Raw genomic sequence first — 19,440 nt, 5'->3', positions numbered from 1 at the left:
CATTCAGTTCACTCCCATGCAGGCACCTCTCCTGGCAATTTCCGGGGACCCCACTGCTCTACAACAAGTTCATTTCTCTCATCTGAGCAGGTGTGGGCCCTGGACTTTAACTCCATGACCCAGTGGCAGGCTGTGTTCACCCACACAAAATGCTCCAGACCAAGGTGGTATCTGCCCCCTCTCCCTCCTGCCCTACCCAGAAAAGTACTGAAGTTTGATGACCCTCCTTTCACTGTTGCTTACACTCCCAAGAGTAGTACGGAATGGAGGATTTGCTGATCCCTATCTGCATGCAGAGTGCTAACTGCCTGTGTTGTATGGTTTCACAGTCCCAGAGAAGGGCCCTGATGTCCCCAGTGCCTCTTATGTTTGCTCTTGGATGCTCAAGTTTCTTTTATTAAGGACTCAACTTTTTATTTCACAAATAAGGGGAGACAACATGCATGATCTCCTATAGAGACAACAGATTTATGCTACAGTGTAAATGATTAATACAAAGCCCTTGGGAGAGAAGGTTTTGATTGGTGGGCTGGAGAGAGAGTAGATAAATACTTGACTTTACAACAAGCTTCTGCCTATGATGGTTAGACCTGAGGCATATAACAGTTTATCTACTTCCCATTTCAAATTAGAAACCTAAGCCTCTGACATTATTATGTACCTGAAGGAAAGGTAGATTAAGAGCCAAAAGGCAGGGATCAGACTCCTAGCCCTTCCATTTACTAGTTGTGTGACCTCAAGAAAAAAGTCACGTTGCCACTCTGAGCCTCAGTTTCTTCACCTGTAAAATGGGGATAGGGTCAAATGGGAGAATGTGAGTGAAAGTGTTTTATAAATTCTACAGCACTGGTGAATGTCAGGGCCACTGTCACTGATCCCAACAGAAGTAGCATCACTCTCCACCAGCACCCTTGTTCGGGGCTGCCCCTGGCAGGGGCTGCATTCGTACCTGCCCAGTGGGACTTAGCGTGGCCTGGTGTCTGCAGCTGGCTCCACCTGTCTGTATCTAGGCTGGGTCATTGTCCACTCTTGTACCCTCAGTGCTCAGCACAGGTTGGCACAGAACAGGAGCTCAGGAAATGCTGGTTGAATCACAGTGACTTGGTTGCAGGCCCACAGCAAGTGGGTGCCCCAGCCGGGCTGGCTGCCCAGCCTTGCAGAGTTGGGGGGAGGGGTCAATCCCCACCATAGCAAGTGCAGGCTTCTGCAGTGGTGCTGGGGATGAAAGCTTTCTGGAACAAGCCCCTCTCGTGACACAAAGTCTGTTCATTTCTGAGGCCATGGAACTTGAGCCCCCATCTCTGCCCACAACACAGGAAGGCATCTAACAGCAGTCTTGGGAATGCACCGACACAGCCATGTTTGAATGGGAGTCTCTCCCTGGCTTCTTCCTAGGGCTCTGCAGCTACAGGTACGTACAGGCTTATGGCTTCATTTGATCTTCTAAGGCCTCTGGGAAGTGCTGGGGCTCAGGTATGAGTGGCACATCTGGGGCTTGACTGAGGCCTCACAAGTGAGGCCAGTCCCCTTCCAGGGGACCTCCACTGGCACCAGGAAGTCAACGGCCACTTATTTATTTATTTATTTTTTGCGGTACACGGGCCTCTCACTGTTGTGGCCTCTCCCGTTGCAGAGCACAGGCTCTGGACGCGCAGGCTCAGCGGCCATGGCTCACGGGCCTAGCCGCTCCGCAGCATGTGGGATCTTCCCGGACCGGGGCACGAACCCGTGTCCCCTGCATCGGCAGGCGGACTCTCAACCACTGCGCCACCAGGGAAGCCCCAACGGACACTTTTGATCTTTTCCGTAAAAGGGAACGCCATACTCTTAACACAGAGAGCCAATGGTCTTCTTTAAAAACACCGTCTATTATAATCCCTCCAGAATAATTTGTTTCTAATTAGAAACATCCCATCACTTCACTGGTGATTAATGCCTCTGGTCTTGAAACTGAAACATCTCAACTTCTGATTAAAAGACATGCTGTCCTAGAAAGAAATGTGATTTCATCCTCTCCCAGTTTCAGTGACACCTCCCTCCCCACCCCATCCCCAGGTTGAATACATGGGCCCAGCATTTAGTGGGAGAAAACAATGATTCGCACAGATCTGGAACTAGCTAATATCCCAGGAGGGCAGGCAGCTGCACGGCAGTTTCCAAACAGAGCAGAACACTAATACTGCCCTCAGCAGGGTTGGGAGTGTGAAGTCGGTCTCTCGAATGGGATCCTGGTTAGGGTTCAGCCTTTTGCTGAGGCTGGGGGAGGGAGAAGGGGCTCCAAATCCCCTCCAAGCCTGCCCTGCCTCAGCAAGGTTCTGGTGCTGCTCTCAGGCACCCTCACCCAGCTACAGGAAGGGCTGGATGCCAGACCCCTCCCGAGGGATGCTTGGTCCTTCTCACTTCAGGAAGTGCAGGACAACACCTGTGTTGCATGTCTTTGGGCTGGCCTGTCCATCATCTCCCTGGAGATAGGCTTATCTTTCTCAACAGCACCTGAGGGCCAAGTGATAGGAGATTGCTTGGAAGGGAGATGTCAAAGTGTCCAGATACACTGGAAATCTGACAGTGTTCAGACTTCTTTCTACTTTCCTTTTGGGCAACTTATTTGCTACCTTCAAAGTCTGGCATGTGGGAGGTTTAGATGCTGGTTACAGGAGGGTCATCCACGATGACTGGTTTAAAAGTGCACTGACCCCAATTGTGTGACAAGGACACAGCAAAAATAACACATCAATCAGAAAGCAAATCCAGTCCGAACAAGTGAAAATGTCAGGGGAAGATCCATCCCCTGGAATCCACTTCTCTTGGCCTGGTCACCCAGTGAGTGAGGATAAGGGCCCCATGGGACCGGTATCCGTCCTAATTCTCCAGAGCAGGCACAGGGAAAAGCAACGGACAGATTTCTACTGCTGTGCTGGGGTGGGGGTGGGGGGCGTGCCAGCCTACCCAGTGATGGCGGCTGAAGAAGGCAGTGGCAGTGAGGCAAACAGCTGGGGTAGGTTCTCTCAGTTCAGTTCTATGCAGTCCCCACCACCGTCAACCCTTGTTCCCAGTGCGTGCACGCGTGCACACACATAAATACACACACGCTGCCTTCCAGGTCAGTGTCCCTGCAGTTCTCAGCCGGGAAGAACTAGTCTGCCCTGGGCCCTGGCTCTGGCCAGACCTGCTGCGGGGGGAGCAGCTGGCACCAGTCCAGGCCCAGTGCTCGTCCCAAAGGCTGGATGCACACTGATTGGATGCCATTGGATGCCAACCCCTGACAACAGCCCAAATCTGTACATGCCCTTGATCTTTCTTGTCCTTACTTCCAGGGATAGTTGATCAAGCTGGCTGTGGCAAAAGCAGGCACTGCAGCCTTCCAAAGCCCTACTGTCCTGAAGGCCAGGAGGTATTATTCTCCTTGGCTGGCTAGGAAGAGGAAGGCCAGCTAAAGGCTCTATTTTCCTGGAAGCCATGCCCGATAGGCTGTGGTGTGGGGAGTTTGCCAGAATGTGTGCCCACGTCCTCGGCTGAGGAGGTGGCCAAGTGCTGCGTTGAACTCCTCAGGCACTATTCACACCCTTCCTTGGACGTTCTGCTGCTCCCAGGACCAGGAAGTACAAGGCACTTAGGAAAATGAAAGTGTCCACCTGGTCCTCAAAACCAGAACGATTAGGTTGGAGAAACCCAGGCAACGCCCATCTGCAGGGCACCACCCCATTACGGCGACTCTGGAGCCCTCACTCTGTGTCCACCATGTGGACGGAGCTCTGAATTGGGGTTCAGAAGCTGGACTGTGTCAGAGAAGAGTGGCCAAGTCACTTAACCTCTCTGAACCGCTGCTCCCTCTTCTGTAAAACAGGGATAAGCACCCTCACAGGAGAGGACTGGTGCTGAGCTGCGGGTCACTGCAAAGAGAAACCAATGTTGGGGCCACAGACCCCCACGGGTCCGTGCAGCCCAGGCCTGAGCTGACCCCTCTCCCTCACCTCTGCTCCCTGCCCAGGGACACCTGTGGCCACGGGAGTCACCCTTTACTAGTACAGGCTGTATTTAGGGTGTGACCACAAAGGCCCCTCAACTATAATGACAGCTTTATTCTAATTCACACCTGGACATATGGAATCCAGGCAACATTATTCTGCCTGGCCAGGCAGGTAAATTAAAGCATAAAGTGGCTGAAGGAGTCAGGGGAGCTGGAGGACCGCAGCCTGGGGAGATACACCCGCCCCTGCCAGGCCCCAGGTCACAAAGGCCACATGTGGATATAGGCCATGTTGCCAGATTTCTGTAGAAAGCCCCAAATCCAGATTTTCAGGTGAAATTTTCCCATTTTTAAATGTTAGCAATCAATTCCAAACTGTTTAAGATATTGCACAGGCCACACAAAGCCAGTGGCTCTCAGGCTGCCAGTGTGCAGCCTTTGAGCACAGATATCAAGAGAAGCAAATGGGAAGCTTCCAGTTGTTGAGACCAAAGGGAAACAAACACACTCTAGGCTCTCGTTGGAAGTTTTCATCAGAAAATCAGACATCAAAAATTTTATAGTGTTTGGGAAAAGGCTCTAGAAGACCCACTGGATGGTTCTCTGGGGTGACAATGGTATCTATCTCAGGTATGGGTCAAATATATCAGGTGAATGAATAAAGCAAGGGGTAAACAGCAGAGAACGAATGCTGTTCACTTAAATGCTGTTTAACTCTCCTGCCCCAAGGCTCTAGGAGATACTGTCGTCAGCCCTCACCCCAAGGGCCCTTTCCCAAGGGTCCTGGAAACAATGAAGTGCTATTTGCCCACAGCCCCCTCTGCATCTGCCTGAGGACAGACTCCCAACATTGAGGCTCTCTCAATGGCAGGGTGGCCAAGCCCACTGCAGGATGCACACGGGTCCCAGACTGGCACCCATTGCACCCCTTCCTGCTTTGGGGGCACTCAGTGCCCTTCTGAATGCACACCGTGTGGGGTCACCAGCAGGTGCAGAGTTGGGAGAGAAAGTGAATTCACCTGGTGAGACTGGAACCACCTTGTTAAATTGGGGCCCACGGTGAGAGAGCTGAGTTCCCACCTCTTGAGTTGCAAATGCTGCCCAGGGCAGGATGGAAGCGTACACACCACACTCACCTTGGACCAGCCCCCTGTTCTCCACTCATAGCAGCCGGAGTAGTCCTCACAGGGCTCCTCAGCTCTTGGCCTTGTGGATGCGTCGCATTTTCCTTGCGAGTTGGTGCATGTCACAGTTCGTTTCTTTGTCCCTTTACCACAGCTGGCAGAACACTGCAAGATACCATTCCGGAGACTGAATCCAGTCCAATCTGGTCAACTCCATCAACACCTGAACATCTGTTAAGTACCTACCATGTACCAGACCCAGTGCTGAGGATGCAAGGATGAAGATGATATGTTTCAGACCTCAAAAAGCTCCTGGTCTTTTAGAGTCTTACGCACATGGTCTGAGCTGGCTCCTCCCAGCTGGCCTCCAGGTACCCATGCTGAGCCAGCCTGGGGAAAGGCACCAGTTCAGGGGGGAAAAGGAGGAGATGGAAAGCAAAGCCACAGGTGACTCTGACATAAGGCGATTGGCAAGCCCTGCAGAGAGCTTTAGCGATGGTTTTAATGTGAATGCCAAGAATGGTAACAGGGCAATGTTCCCTGTGCTATTTTTCTTCCTGGGAAACATAGCAAGAGATGGTGTGGGGAGGGGACCTGAATAGTGTCTGAGGGGTGACAAATGACACGTGAGCCCTGAGAGTTCAAGATTCCCACACCCTCAGGCAACACGATCCACAGAAACAGTGACAAGAGATGGAGGGGTGACAGGGCATAAACACGGGAGACTTGGGGGTGGGTCTGGAGCCTGTTCCTGGAGTGTTCCCAGCCTACCCGCTGGGCTTGGGGAGGGAGGGTGCTTGGCTCGCAAGAGTGAGTGCTGAGTGCTTACCCACTTCAAAACAAAGCACAAGGAAGAGTGGACCCTTGACCTTGGGAGAACATGACTGACTTGACCAGCAAGCAGAGGTGACATGGCCTGGGAACCTGGGGAGCCCACCCTCTGATTTGTTGTGTGCAGAAGCCTAGTCCCTACCACGGAAGCAAATACATGGCTCGCAGAGATGGTGGGCTGAAGGCTGGATTCCACCAAATGCACTGACATGATGAGACCCACGCTGCCTGAGGAAATTCTGAGGGGGGTTTCCTCCCAGCAGCTGGGTCCCAGAGATACCATGGGGGGTGCCCACCAGCCGTAGTAGCACAAATGGAGCCCCAGCAACTCTAACTTCTGGTTTTACACTTGCTTGATTTACCAAAAATATGGGAGGCTACAGCAGTGATTTTTCTTGAGATACAACAAACTTGACTTTTAAAAAGTTCCACTATGTCCACCGAAAAAATGCATGTAAAGGACAAATGTCATTCTTTATATTTGTTATTAACATTTACCTCAAAATGCTATCAAACTTTATTTTTCCTATGAATTCAACCTAGCTCTCCATCTGCAGGTCCTGTTCTTATTTATTTATTTATTTAATGAGACTAATTTAGACTGGTTTATTTTAGAAGAAATACATATGCTTCACAGGTGGTTGTGGTATAACCTGAGGGGAATTTGGAGAGCTCATGTATTTGATCTTCTGGTGGGTTTTAAAGGGACTTCCTTGGTGGTCCATTGGTTAAGAATCTGCCTTCCAATGCAGAGGACGTGGGTTCAATCCCTGGTCGGGGAACTAAGATCCCACATGCTGTGGGGCAATTAAGCCCGCGCGCCTCAACTAGAGAGCTTACGTGCCACAAACTACAGAGCCCACATGCTCTGGAGCCTGCGCACCACAACTATAGAGCCCACACGCCGCAAGTACTGAGCCTGAACACTCTGGAGCCCACATACCACAACTAGAGAGAAGCCTGTACAGTGCAACGAAGAGCCCCCGCTCTGCAACAAAAGATCCCACATGCTGCAATGAAGATCCTGCATGCTGCAACTAAGACCTGATGCAGCCAAAAATACATAAATAAAATATATATACTTTTTAAATTAAAAAAAATAAAATAAAGGGACCTCGAATGCAAGGAGTCAGTCCCTGGCAGGCTTTACCCACAGGGCCTCTCAGGGCAGAATGGGTGGGGCCTGGAGGGCTGCCGCAGGAACCCCTGGGTTACTGCATTGAAGGTCCATCCTTCTGCTTCTCTATGTGGCAACGTTTTCTGACCATTTCATCAGCTCCACGCTCACCGTGTCCCTCATGGGCTCCTCCCTGGCACCAGCACCCATACCACTGGCTCCTTCTGCAACTAGGGGCCTACTCACCACTTCTGCCTGAGTTCCTGCTTGGTCTCTCTCTACTCTGTGTTCCTTGCCTCTTCCCTTGAATTTTAAACCCTCAATATCCAGCCTGTTTCTTGACCAAACCCTGGCCTGGCCCCCTTTGACCAGCAGCCTATTGGTTGGAAGCCTTCAGGAAGGGCAGTGCTGCAGGCTGGGGCCACCTTGGAAGGGACCTAGGAGGGTGATGTTCGGCTTTTCTCTTGGCTTGTGATCCAGGGGTGGGAACAAGAAGTCAAGGACAGGAGAGAGTTGCTACCTTTTGCTTCCTTCTCAATATTTTTTTCCTCATTCTAATGAAGTTGGGAAGAAGTTGGGGAGTAGTGGTGACAGTGATCAGCACTGCTGGCTGAATACAGGCAAGCCCATCAATAAAAACTCACCCATGAGAAATTTAAACCCATTCGTTTCCAGAAGAAATGTTAGAGGGGCTTCTGTACTTGGAAAAGTGGAAGGAATACCAGTTTTGTGAGCATCTCATGGAGGAAAGATTTGATTCTGAGTCATATGTTTAGAAAAAAGCATTTTGCTTGAGCCTGAGCTGAGCCAGAATTTGACTGATTGGTGTGGATACTATTTCAGGATTAGGATTAGGCAACACATAGATATAGGAATAGGGATGGAGATATTTCTTTAAATCTTGCTCCAATTGTCTCACACTTTCCAAAATGGTGCTCTTCAATACTATAATGATAGTTGATTATGTCAGCCTCTCTTATTTTGTTAAGGAGGCATTTTTCCCCCATAAGAGACCTATAAATGGAAAATTTATGGTTTTAATCTGATAAAGCATAAATCTTGTTTGGATCAAGAACCAGGTGATCAAGGCCCTAAGGCTCATGGCAAGGGAGAGAGACTGCACACCTGCCCATACCCTTCTAGCAGGCATCCCCCTCCCCAAAAGTCCATTGAATGTTAAACTTATTAACCTAGGTACATGAAAAGAAAAAAAATTTTTTAATGTTAAAACTCTGTCCTTTTCCTAAAATATCTTAAAGGATAAGCAAAAAACGCCCGTCTTTAAATGGGTACACATCAAGATCTGCCTAAAACGTAAACTCAGTTTTAGAGCAGCCAAGGGCAGACTTTCGTTCATTAAAAACGGGCTGAATACTTTCTTATTCAAAATAATTCCAACTGCTTGGCAATAAGAAGGAACTTTAAAAATATTTTCCACACTGAAGAGTGTCTTGGATTTAGCCTTTCTGACTTTCCTAGAACACGTCTGATGGAGGACCTGAGGGAAGCTTGCCCTTTATTCAGCTATTTTTTTTGTTTCATAGCCAAACAATCAAAATCATTAATGCAAACTCCATGCCAAGCCTTGAAGGATGATATTACCAAAGATAAAATATTTTTAGGATCAGTTTTCAAAGTGAAAAATTAAGGCTTAATTGACCTCTTTCCAAAATGTGTTATGGCATGAGATTTGTAACCGACTCACACACTAAAAGCTGTCCCTCCCAACATCCTCCTGCCTCTTGCAAAGGCAGCTCCACAAAGACTGCCATGGAACTGAAGGAAGTCTTTGAAACCACCTTTCCAACCTGACCACCCTACAGTTCCAAAGTGCACAAAAGAGATTAAAAGGTGTCTATCTGTCTACCTGCCTACCTACCTATCTCCTATGTATCTATCCATCCACCCATCCATCCATCCATCCATCCATCTATATTTACATGAGAATTTTCACAGGAAATGGGACCAAACAGTACTGTGATATACATTATCAAAAAAACACACTATCCATGTTTTTTGGCCACGTTGATATCCCTGATGGAATTTGAGAATATGTGACTTAGAACATGGCTTTGAGCTCCTCTGGGGTCTGGCTAGGACTGTGATACGTGGGGGTTTGTCAAAAACAGTAGGGAGGGAAAGGAACCATTTTGGGGTCACTACAGACAAGGCCCCGAGGCCCTGGTGGTGGTTTCAGCACTGGCGGCAGCCCAGGCACCCACCTGTGACCACTCTGACGCCTCCCAGATGGACAGGCAGTCCTGGCCTTCGCAGCTCTGCAATGCCGATGGCCGGGGCACAGGGCAGTAGAGGGGCCGAGTGGCGACGTGTGTGCCATTCTGCAGCTGGTACATGCAGGTCACTTCCCGGTGCTGGATGCCCTTCTCACAGGTCGCTGAGCAGGGGCTCCATGGGCCTGCCACCCACCTACCCAGAAAGAGAAAAGACAGTGAGAGAACAAAGGGCCTTCCAGACAGATGGTGGAATTGTGGGCCTGCTGTGGGAGGGAAAGAGACAGACTCAGCTTTGCAGTCGGCTTTGGAAATAATTCTGGAATATCAGAGCAGAATATCAGAGCTATCTGAGTAGAGTGGTTCAGTGGCCTACTCAGTACAGAAATCCTTCTGCAACTGCCTGCCGTCCCCCGGCCCCCGCCACAACAGCAGACTGAGTTATTGTCCCTACGTCCCCCTCTTGCTGTCTTGTGCCATCTTTGTTCAGTGGGGTGTGAGTGGATATGAAGCTGGCCACATCCCAGCAGAAGCTTTGAGTTACTATGTGGTTTGTCTCTCACTCCTCCTGTCCTCTGCCATGAGAACAGCAGGTCCAATACAGGGGCCGCCTGACTGCTGGGCTCTGTAATAACATGATGCTGTTGTACCCCACAGAGATGTTGGGGTTGTTTATCACTGCAGCAAAAGCTGACTGGCACAGCCCTGGACAAAGGACACCCCAGTCCCAGCTTAAACACAGCAGGACTCCCTGCTTTCCAAAGGGTGGCGGGCCCTCCTAAGTGGGGACTGTCATTCTCGAGGAGGCAACCTGTGGGCCGTGGGAAGACTAGGCTGCTGAGGCCATCAGCTGAAAGTGCTCAACTAAGACTTTGTCTACCTGCCTAATATTTCAATGATCCCAATTCTGTCAGGTCTCTGTTGGCCTTAGGGTGTTGGAAAGGGGCTATGATGGGAATAAGGGGAATGATGATTTCTCAGGATACAAACAGGGCTTTGAATGCCCTTTTAAAAACTCTCTGTGCTCTGGTTCCTGGACGAGCCTCAAATATTCCCAGCTCCCAGGAGTTCATTACTTGACAAAGCAGTTCCATCTGGATGGTCAGCCCTGATAACCACTCAGTTCTCACATTAGTCAGACTCATCCTAAATCCCACTTGAGACCAAATCTGATGAGGCCATCCGACTGTTTGGAAACATCTAGGTTCTGATGATGAGGCAGTGAATGAAACAAAGCCCTGCCCTCTGAGTCTTCCTATTCTAATGGGACAAACAGTAAATGGATGAACAATGTACAACAGAATACAACATAATGTAATAGAGTGTATATAACATATATGCAGAGAGAATATGCTACACCATAGTAAATGCTTCAGAGAAAAGTAATACAGCACAGGGCAGATCAGAGAGGAGATGAGGGAGGTTGGCACTACTTTATTCAAGGTGGCAGGGATGGCCTGGCATTTGGGCAGTGACTGGAAGGAAGTGAGGCATGAGCCCTGTGCTCTGTGGGAGAAGACTTGAAGGCAGAGGGCATAGCAGGTGCAAAGGCCCTGGTGGAGGGGTGTGCTGGCAGGGCCGAGGGGCAGCCAGGTGTCCAGTGTGGCTGGGGGAGGGGGTGAGCAGGAGAAGAAGGGACATGAGAGGGAGCAGGGGGAGATTACGCAGGGCCTGGTTGGCTGCTGTGGCTCTTGCTTGAATGAGATGCAGTCCTGGAGGGTTTGGAGAAAGGAAGACACGCCTTCCAGGGCCACCCTGACTCTGTGTGGCTACCAGCCTACAATGGGTAGGGGTGGCAACAGGGAGAGTGGAGAGGAGGCTACTGCAATGGTCCAGGTGGGAGATAAGGTGGCTTGAACCAGCTGGGGGTAGCGGAGGTGTTGGACTAAATGTTGAGAAGATGGGGCTACCCAGGCCCCTCCCTCCATCCCGACATGGTTTCTCCTTGTCCATTAGGGCAAGCTCAGGCCACCTCATCTACAGCTCATCTCCAGTCCCCATGGCAGAGCTCATCACTCTTCCCTTCACGGCCCAGGGACTAACGCTAGTGAAGCTCCTCTTGTCAGACCCCTTGCTCATGCTGCGGGGGATGGAAACACAGTGCTGGCCTCGGGATATGAGGACAAGTAACATACTGCCTGCAAATTGCCTATGGCAGCACCTGGCACACATAAGCCCTATAACATAACTAGTATTGTCATTATTTTGTGTTTCCTTGGTGGGAAATGGAGACTTCCCACATGCATGCAACCTTGCTCCCATTTCAGCACCTGACAACTGCTTAAACATCACCGAAAGAATCAAACCAACTTCTACCCATTTTGTTCCCCTTTTAAGTTTTCTCTTCTCTTGATCAAAATAATTTGCAGATTCTCAATCCGTTGTTAGTCTCTAATCAGTCACTACTGTTCTTAAAATGGACTGATTTGTCATGGACAGAATGGTCCAGATGTGATTTGAAAGCAGCAAGAGAGAATGTGATGATTTTCTCTTTAAATGGGGACTTGTTTTCATGAATACTCCCAGCTCTGTACTATTTCTTTGCTTTTTTTAAAGCAACCACACTGTACCTCTGTTAGCGCCTACTATGTTTTTCTCTCTCATGAACTGACTCTCAGCCAGATCTCCTTTGTCCTGGCCTTTTACAATTAACTTTGTGAATATAAATGTTAGGTTTTAGGTTGAGACCTGTTCGGCATTATTGTGCTGACTCCCACTGTGAAATGGCTTAGAATCCTGCTCCTGTCTTTTGTATTTCTTGTTCTTCCCAGGGCCGAGCCTCGGAAGTGGGACCTCTATGTCACACTCATGGGACTGTCATTGCCCTGGGCATGCGTGCCATTGCCATAGGGTACCAGCATCTCCATTCCTGGACACACAATCAGAGCATGTGTTCTAGGGAATGTGGACACCAACTCTGTTCACACAAAGGTCACATCCAGGACACCTGGGGGAATGGTGAACTGCTGGGAGGACTCAGCAGTCCTGCCTCGGGGGCTCCTCCAGTCCCATCACTGGCTGGAAAAGTCAGATCTGTGGGGGTCAGATTCCTGTAGAGCTGGGAGGGACCGCCAGCCCTCCAGGTTCTCCTCTCCTTTACCTCTGGTGTCTGGTGCTTTGCAAAAGGATGACAGAATGGAAAAGAGCCCATGCATCCCTCCTCCTCTTTCCAGAAGAATCCTCAGACCTATCCCCGCCTGAAACGCGTGACGAGCTGCCGACAAGAGGGCTCTTTGTCACAGGCGCACCTGCTTCAGGTTATTGGAGCTATTTTTCAGCTGGACCTTTTTGCTTCTGATCTTGACAAACACCTCAGTGAGGTATGGGGAGAAAAAGTGGCCTTCCTAAAACTTCGTTTTTGGTGGCTGAAAGAATCCATTTCCCCTCAAGGACCTTGGCTGCAGGAGGCCCATCTAGGGCAGTGGGATGACGTTGCACACTCGGACATCAGAGCAAAATCCCATTGATCCCAAGTCTAGTAACTTGGGAAAGGCCTGCAGTTCCACACAACAATGTATATTACAATTACAACATCAGCCTGAGCTTTTTTCACTCTTATCCTCTAAAAACCTTAACAGTGACATTCATTAGCCAAGCTTGAGTTAGCAGTTCTTCTTAAAAGCAATAAAACTGTAATTCTTGATGAAGCCACCATTAACACTTCCCTAATCCAGGCCACTCCCCTGTTCCCATGGGGTCAGGACAGCCTCTTCTGTCCAGCACAGGTGTAGCTCCTCTGCACATACTTCAAGTTCAATCATTCTAATCAGGTACAGTTTTCCACCATTATCTGTGGTTTCACTTTCCCCAGTTTCAGTTACTAGCAGTCAACCACGGTCTGAAAACATTAAATCGAAAACTCCAGAGATAAACATTTCATAAGTTTAAACTGCACACTCTTCTGAGCAGTGTGATGAAATCTCCCACCATCCCAATTGGTCCGTCCTGGGATGTGAACTATCCCTTTGCCCGGCTTATCCATGCTGTATAGGCTCCCTGCCAGTTAGCACAGGAAATACATAGTATCTAAGTATCTATAGGGTTCAGTACTATCCTGGGTTTCAGGCATCTATTGGGGGGCTTGGGATGTATGGCCCGCAGATGAGGGGGGACTACTAGGCTTTGGGCAGCTCTGTCACTACTTGAGACCCTATATTCTTTTTTAATTGCTGCTGTAGCAAATTGCCATAAACTTAATGGCTCAAAACAGCACAGACTGATTATCTTACATTTCTAGAGGTTGGAAATCTGACGTGGGTCTCACTGGGCTAAAATCAAGGTGCTGGCAGGGCTGTTTCCTTCTGGAGACTCCAGGAAGACTCTGCTTCCTTGCCTTTTCCAGCTTCTAGACACTGCCCCGATTCCCTGGCTTGTGGTGCTTTCTTCCGCCTTCAAAGCCATCAACTCAGGCTGAGTTCTTCTCACATCGCATCACTCCAACCTTCTCTTCTGCTTCTGTCTTCTGCTTTTAGGACCCTTGTGATTACACTGGACCCACTCAGATAATCCACCATAAGCTGGCTGATTAGCAAACTGTATTAGTTTGCTAGAGCTGCTGTGAAAAGTACCACAAGCTGGGTGGCTTAAAACAACAGAAATTTATTCTCTTACAGCTCTGGAGGCTGGAAGTTAAAAATCAAAGTGTTGGCAGGATGGGTTCTTTCTGAGGACTCAGAGGACTCTGTTCCATACCTCTCTCCGGGGTTCTGGTAACATCTTTCAAGGGAGACCCATGACAACCTAATTCCACCTGCAGCTCTAACTTTCCTTTGACAAGTAACCTAACATTTTCATGAGTTCCAGGGATTAGGATGTAGACATCTTTGGGGGTCATTATTTTGCCTACTACATGCATCACATTAACAGTCCTGAGAAATTTTATCTTACGTTCAAAATTCAGTTTCTATTCAAGTCTTGATTTGGCTGAGACTTAAACTAGGTAAAGATCTCATGAAATCTGCTGAAATGTGACAGTCTCACAAAGAAACAATGGCATCTTCAGGATCACATTCTTCTAACACAGTTATTTTATGTTGAATATAAAGTGAATCTCAAGTATAGATAACCAAAAAGAGTACACTGGTGGGTCATTTATTTTCAACAACTTCAAATTGTAAAAAAAAGTGAGCTGTTGTATTTCAACACAACAAGTGTTCAAGATAACAAGTGGTCTGTCCATGGTGTCAACTTTATCCATCTCCAAAATGGGTCAATAGTAAGGATCTGGCATTGACTGAGCACCTAATCTGTGCCTATCTCTGAATCAGGAATGTTCCTTACATTAGCTAAATTAATCAAAGTAAGAAAACTAGATGACTGTATGTGATTCTCTGAGCATCTGTTATAGAGATATGCAAATTCCAAGCATAGCATCAAATATGCTTGTAAAATACCATGTATCTTACATGTAAAATGTAAAATACCACAGCATGAAAAGAAGGATATGAAACAGTCCAAAAGCTCCAGAAAGCTGCAGGGCAGGTTAAAGAGATTTCTGCTACTGGGATGGTTACTTTGTCCAACCTCATCTTATCTGTCCCCCAGACACATGGGTATCAACTTCACGCCAAGCCCTGAATCAAGGGCCAGGGCACTCAGCTCAGTGTCCCACCTTCACAAAGCTCAGTCAAGTGTGTGGTCCTTGGGGGAGAGGGAAGCATACAAACAGGCAGTGTCTTCACTATCTGCTAAGTGCAGTGGAGGAAATGGAGCTTGAGTTGGGTCCTGAAGTCAAAGTGAAGTTGGCCAACCAAAGAAGCAGGGCTCAGTGCTCTGACAGAGAGCGCCTGCCCATGAAATGTTGAGGAAGAGCTGCGAGTTTGGGATGGCCAATCCTTGGAGGGTACTTCAGGGTGGTTAGGAGGGAGGTTTCCTTGGGCGGTCTTCGTTAAATCATGTGCCCTGGGGCAAGATGATGGCGTTCATGAAGGCAGTGGAGAAATGGAAAACAGGCACTGATACAAGACTATGAAAGGGTTTTAACAGGGCTTTGGGTATGTAGGGTCATGGAGAGAAAGGAGGCAAGAATCAAGCTCAGGATGTTGACTGGCCCAGAGGATGCTGGTGGTATCTCCACTGGGAGGGAGAACACAGGGAGGGGAGTTGGCCTGGGGGCAGAAGGGTGGGCACCACTTTGAAGGTGGCCGCTGGGTCGCTGAGTGGTGCTGGGAAGGGTCTGCAGGTGCAGTTCTGGTGTTCAAGGGTGCTGCCTGATTGGAGACACAGGGTTGGAAGTCAAAAGCAATAAATCCTGGTAGACATCAAGGGTAAGAACAACTCATCCAGGGAGCTTCTACAGGAGGATAGAGGGCAGGGGCAGGGGCTGGGGAATACAAGCACCTGGGGTTGGAATCAGTCATGGGAGGCTCTGAGGAGCAGAAGAGGTGACGAGCAAGGCTAGGGAGGGCAGGAGGACAGTGCAGGAGACGTCAGGAAGGGTGGGGTTGGATGAGGCCTGAAGAGCATCCCCCGGATTTAGCCATGAGGACAGGTTGCTGACCCGGGGGAGAACTGGGGAGAAGGGTTGCCAGTGCTGTAAATGCAGAGTGGAAGGAGGGTGAAGAGGAGAGGCCTTGCGGGCGCCCCTTAGCAGATTTGGTTTGATGCCTACAGAGTGGGCTCCACAGACCCTCAATCTTGGGGTGACACCCAAGCTTTGGAAACAAGACCTGATGCGAGTTGTCTCATGACTTGGGACCCTCTGGTCAAGCAGACTGTGCGTGGGCAGGAAGCATGAGCGAGAACGTGAGAGGGGACATCTGCGTGAGAAGGAAATGCTGAGAATGGCTGAGGGCTGGAAGCAGTGGCTCCAGGACAGACAGGGAGCTTCCTCTTGTGGACCCATCTGTCTAGAAAGGCCACCCCTGCCCACTGGCAGTGCCTCATGGAAGTCATCTGGGTCAAATGGCAGAGCAGATGACCTGTGGGAGACCTGTGCCACGTCCGAGACTCTGGAGGCCAGCAGGGGAGGGAGGCCAGGGACCTGGCGGTGGGCAGCATGTGTGAGGGGAAGGCTCGGCCTCAGCCAGGGCTTGGCTGCTGTCTCCCCTTGGGATTTGGTGACCTGGGTCAGTGGGCCAGTGGGTCAGTGCATCTTGATAAAGAGTCTGGCCTGAAGAGTGATCCTGTCCATTCCTAGCCCAGGGGGCTCAGGCAGTCTGAGTTGGAAAGCAAACAGAACAAAGATCTCACTTCTCATTTCTCCTCTGCCAAGAGAGAGTTTGAAGGAACAGGCCTGCATCTCCCACTGTGAGTCAGCCCTACGTCTCCAAGGTGTCCCTCCTGTTTGTGCGCAGTCCTTTCCCACCACCATCTTGCCTTCACACCCACCTGAACTCCCAGAGGAAGGTGGCTCAGGGCCTGCTTGTCTTGCTTCACGGATGGAGAAACCAACTTGGAGAGACAGCAAGACTGGCCTAAGGCCCGCTAGCTATTAAGTGGGTGGGTCCTCTGTGCCCCAACCCAGAAGCTTCCTTTTTGTATTTATACAATCTTGCTCTGGTTAGGGAACACCTGACCAACCACATCAGGATGCCTTGAGAGTGAAAGGTGCCCATTTACTAGAATCAGACATTCTCAAAGTCTCAGAAGGTCACATTCAGGACGCTGGTGTCAGATGGGCCTGGACTTGAGTCCACTCCACCAACTTGCCAGCTGTGTGACCTTGGACAAGTCAGTACTCAAGCTTTTGCCACACGGTCAGTGCAGGCCTCGCACTCTATGGGCCTGATAACTAGCAGCTGTTATTATTGCTGTAACTATTACTCTCAGTCTAGGCATCCTTCTTATTCAGAGGAGCTGTTGTTCCTCAAAGCCCTCTGGAATGGGCAGTCAATGTGGGCATTTGGAACCAAAACAAATTAGTTTTAATTTTTAAAAAAATTTCAATATATTTGTGTGATTCAGATGAGAGGAATATGAAAAACCTGTTTGAGTGCTGAGTCCTATAACTTGGTGCGAGTTATCTCTCTCCTCTGAGCACCTGGCCTTCATCCATAAAGCAGGGGCAAGAACTGGGAGCACAGTTGTGAGGACCTGATGATGGATGACCTTACGGCTACGGCAGGTAAAGGCCCCAGGGAGATGCCTGCAGGGGAGCTCCAAGGATGGGAGTCTCTTCCCTCTCTCCCTGGTGCAGGGCTGCTGGCCCCTAGGCTCTGAACGTCTGGCCAAGGTCAGGCTAACACCACTCTGCCTTCCCGTGGATGACAAGGCCTCTCCCAGGGCACCCGGGCTGTGGTCACCACGTGTGCCGCCAGCCTGGGGTGAGGAGACGTGGCAGAGGCCGGCTGGCCAAGAGCCGAACCTCCTGGGCCTCGTCCCAAAAACACCACGGAGGACTCGGCAGCGACAGACTCTCTGTCTGCCCGAGCCACTCTCACAGCTCAGGGCAGATTGGAGCCAGCAACTCAGTTACGAGAGCAATCAAAACACATGTGCCATTTAAAGTCTCCGAAGATACGTGGCTGCTTTTATTGAACAGATGTCTGTGAAAGGAGTCGGGTAAGGAGGTACAACCGGGACTTAGCAAGCTGGGCTGTGATGTTCTCCCAGGGGACAGAGGGGGACGCTTTAGAGCTGCACACGAAGTTTCAATCCAGCATTTCTCCATTTAAAACTTGAGAATTATGAGTTCTCATATATATTTCCCTGAAAAGTAATATTATTCACATATTTGTTTTTTATAGGAGGAAATGAGAGCCTGGAGTGCATGATGAGGAGCGAATACATCGGTCTGTGCATGTGAGCTTCTGCTGGAGGACATAATTCCATCCTGAAATCAGGCTGGGTCAGGGTCTGAGAACTTGCTGCGTTTTCCTGAAAAGGTTCTTGAGTCACTGTGGTTAGTTTTCATGTGCTGGGGAAAGGAAGAGAAAGGAAGGAAGGAAGGAAGGGAGTGAGGGAGGGAGGGAGAAGGGAGGGAAGGGAAGACTTCAATGCTTTGCTAAAACATGGCTTAAGGGAAAATGTTTTAAGAATGGCTTCTCTAGATATTGCACCAGCTAACCGTTTTGGGAGCTTCCTATGTGCCAGGCCATGTTCTCAGCACTTAACGTGATTCAAATTATTTGATCCCTGTAACAATCCTTTGGAGAGCCATTCTACAGGTGAGGAAATCAAGGCACAGAGAGGTTAAGTGGCTTGCCCAAGGTCATACATTAGCAAGTAGAACAATTTTAACAGTTCCATTGAGACATAATTCACATACCATACAATTCATCCATGTAAAGAGGTCAATTCAGTATATTCTGAAATATATTGTGGTGGTGTGAAATCACCACCGCAATCAATTTTAGAATATTTTTATTACCTCCAAAAGAAACTCCACACCTCTTAGCTGTCATCTCCCAATACATGCCCCCCTCCTAACCCTCTCAGCCCCAGGCAATCACTAATCTACTTTTTGTCTCTATAGATTTGCCTCTTCTGGACATTTCATATAAATGGAATCACATAACATGTCGTTCTTTGTGCCCAGCTTCTTTCACTTAGCATAATGTTTCCAAGGCTCATCCATGTTATAGCATCTATTAGTATTCATTCCTTTTTATCATTGAATAACACTTGATTGTATAGATACACCATGTTTATTTATGGGTTCATCAGCTGATGGACATTTGGGTTGTCTCCACATTTCGGCTATTATGAATAATGCTGCAGTGAGCATCTGTGTACAATTTTTGTGTGGACATATGTTCTCATTTTTTTGGAGTATATACCAAGGAGTGGAATTGCTGGATCATATGCTAACGCTATGTTTAACAATTTGAGAAATGCCAGACTGTTTCCAAAGCAGCTGCACCATTTTGCATTTCTACAGTAGTGTATGAAATTCTAAATTCTCCACACTCTCATAAATTTTTTCTATTATCTATCATTTTGATTATAGCCATCCTAGTGGGTGTGAAGTGATATCCCATTGTGGTTTCATTTTACTGTGGTAAACTGTATACAAAATTTACCATTTTTACCACTTTGCAGTGTACAGTTCAGTAGCATTAAATACATTCACATTGTTGTATAACCCTCACTATTCTCTCCCAAACTTTTCATCTTCCCAAACTGAATTCTAGATTCATTAAACAGTAACCTCCTATTCCCCTCTCCCCCCAGCCCCTGGCAACTATCATCCTACTTTCTGTCTCTATGACTTTGACTGCTCAAGGTACC

General features: G+C 48.8%; 1 protein-coding gene across 4 annotated transcripts in view; it reads right to left on the bottom strand.

Annotated features, from left to right (window-relative positions):
• Window positions 1-19,440, bottom strand: part of ADAMTS17 (ADAM metallopeptidase with thrombospondin type 1 motif 17) — a 350,286-nt gene that overhangs the window by 16,594 nt on the left and 314,252 nt on the right. For all 4 annotated transcript variants that reach the window (XM_081230164.1, XM_081230165.1, XM_081230166.1 and 1 more), the window contains 2 exons: window positions 9,262-9,466; window positions 5,104-5,256 (listed from right to left, as the gene is read on the bottom strand). In XM_081230164.1, coding sequence (XP_081086290.1) covers window positions 5,104-5,256; window positions 9,262-9,466 — 358 coding nt within the window. The remainder of the gene's footprint in view (window positions 1-5,103; window positions 5,257-9,261; window positions 9,467-19,440) is intronic.

Source organism: Mesoplodon bidens (assembly GCF_964165515.1).
Source record: "Mesoplodon bidens genome assembly, chromosome: 3".
Lineage (NCBI taxonomy): Eukaryota > Metazoa > Chordata > Mammalia > Artiodactyla > Ziphiidae > Mesoplodon > Mesoplodon bidens.
This window is presented reverse-complemented; position numbering and strand designations above follow the sequence as displayed.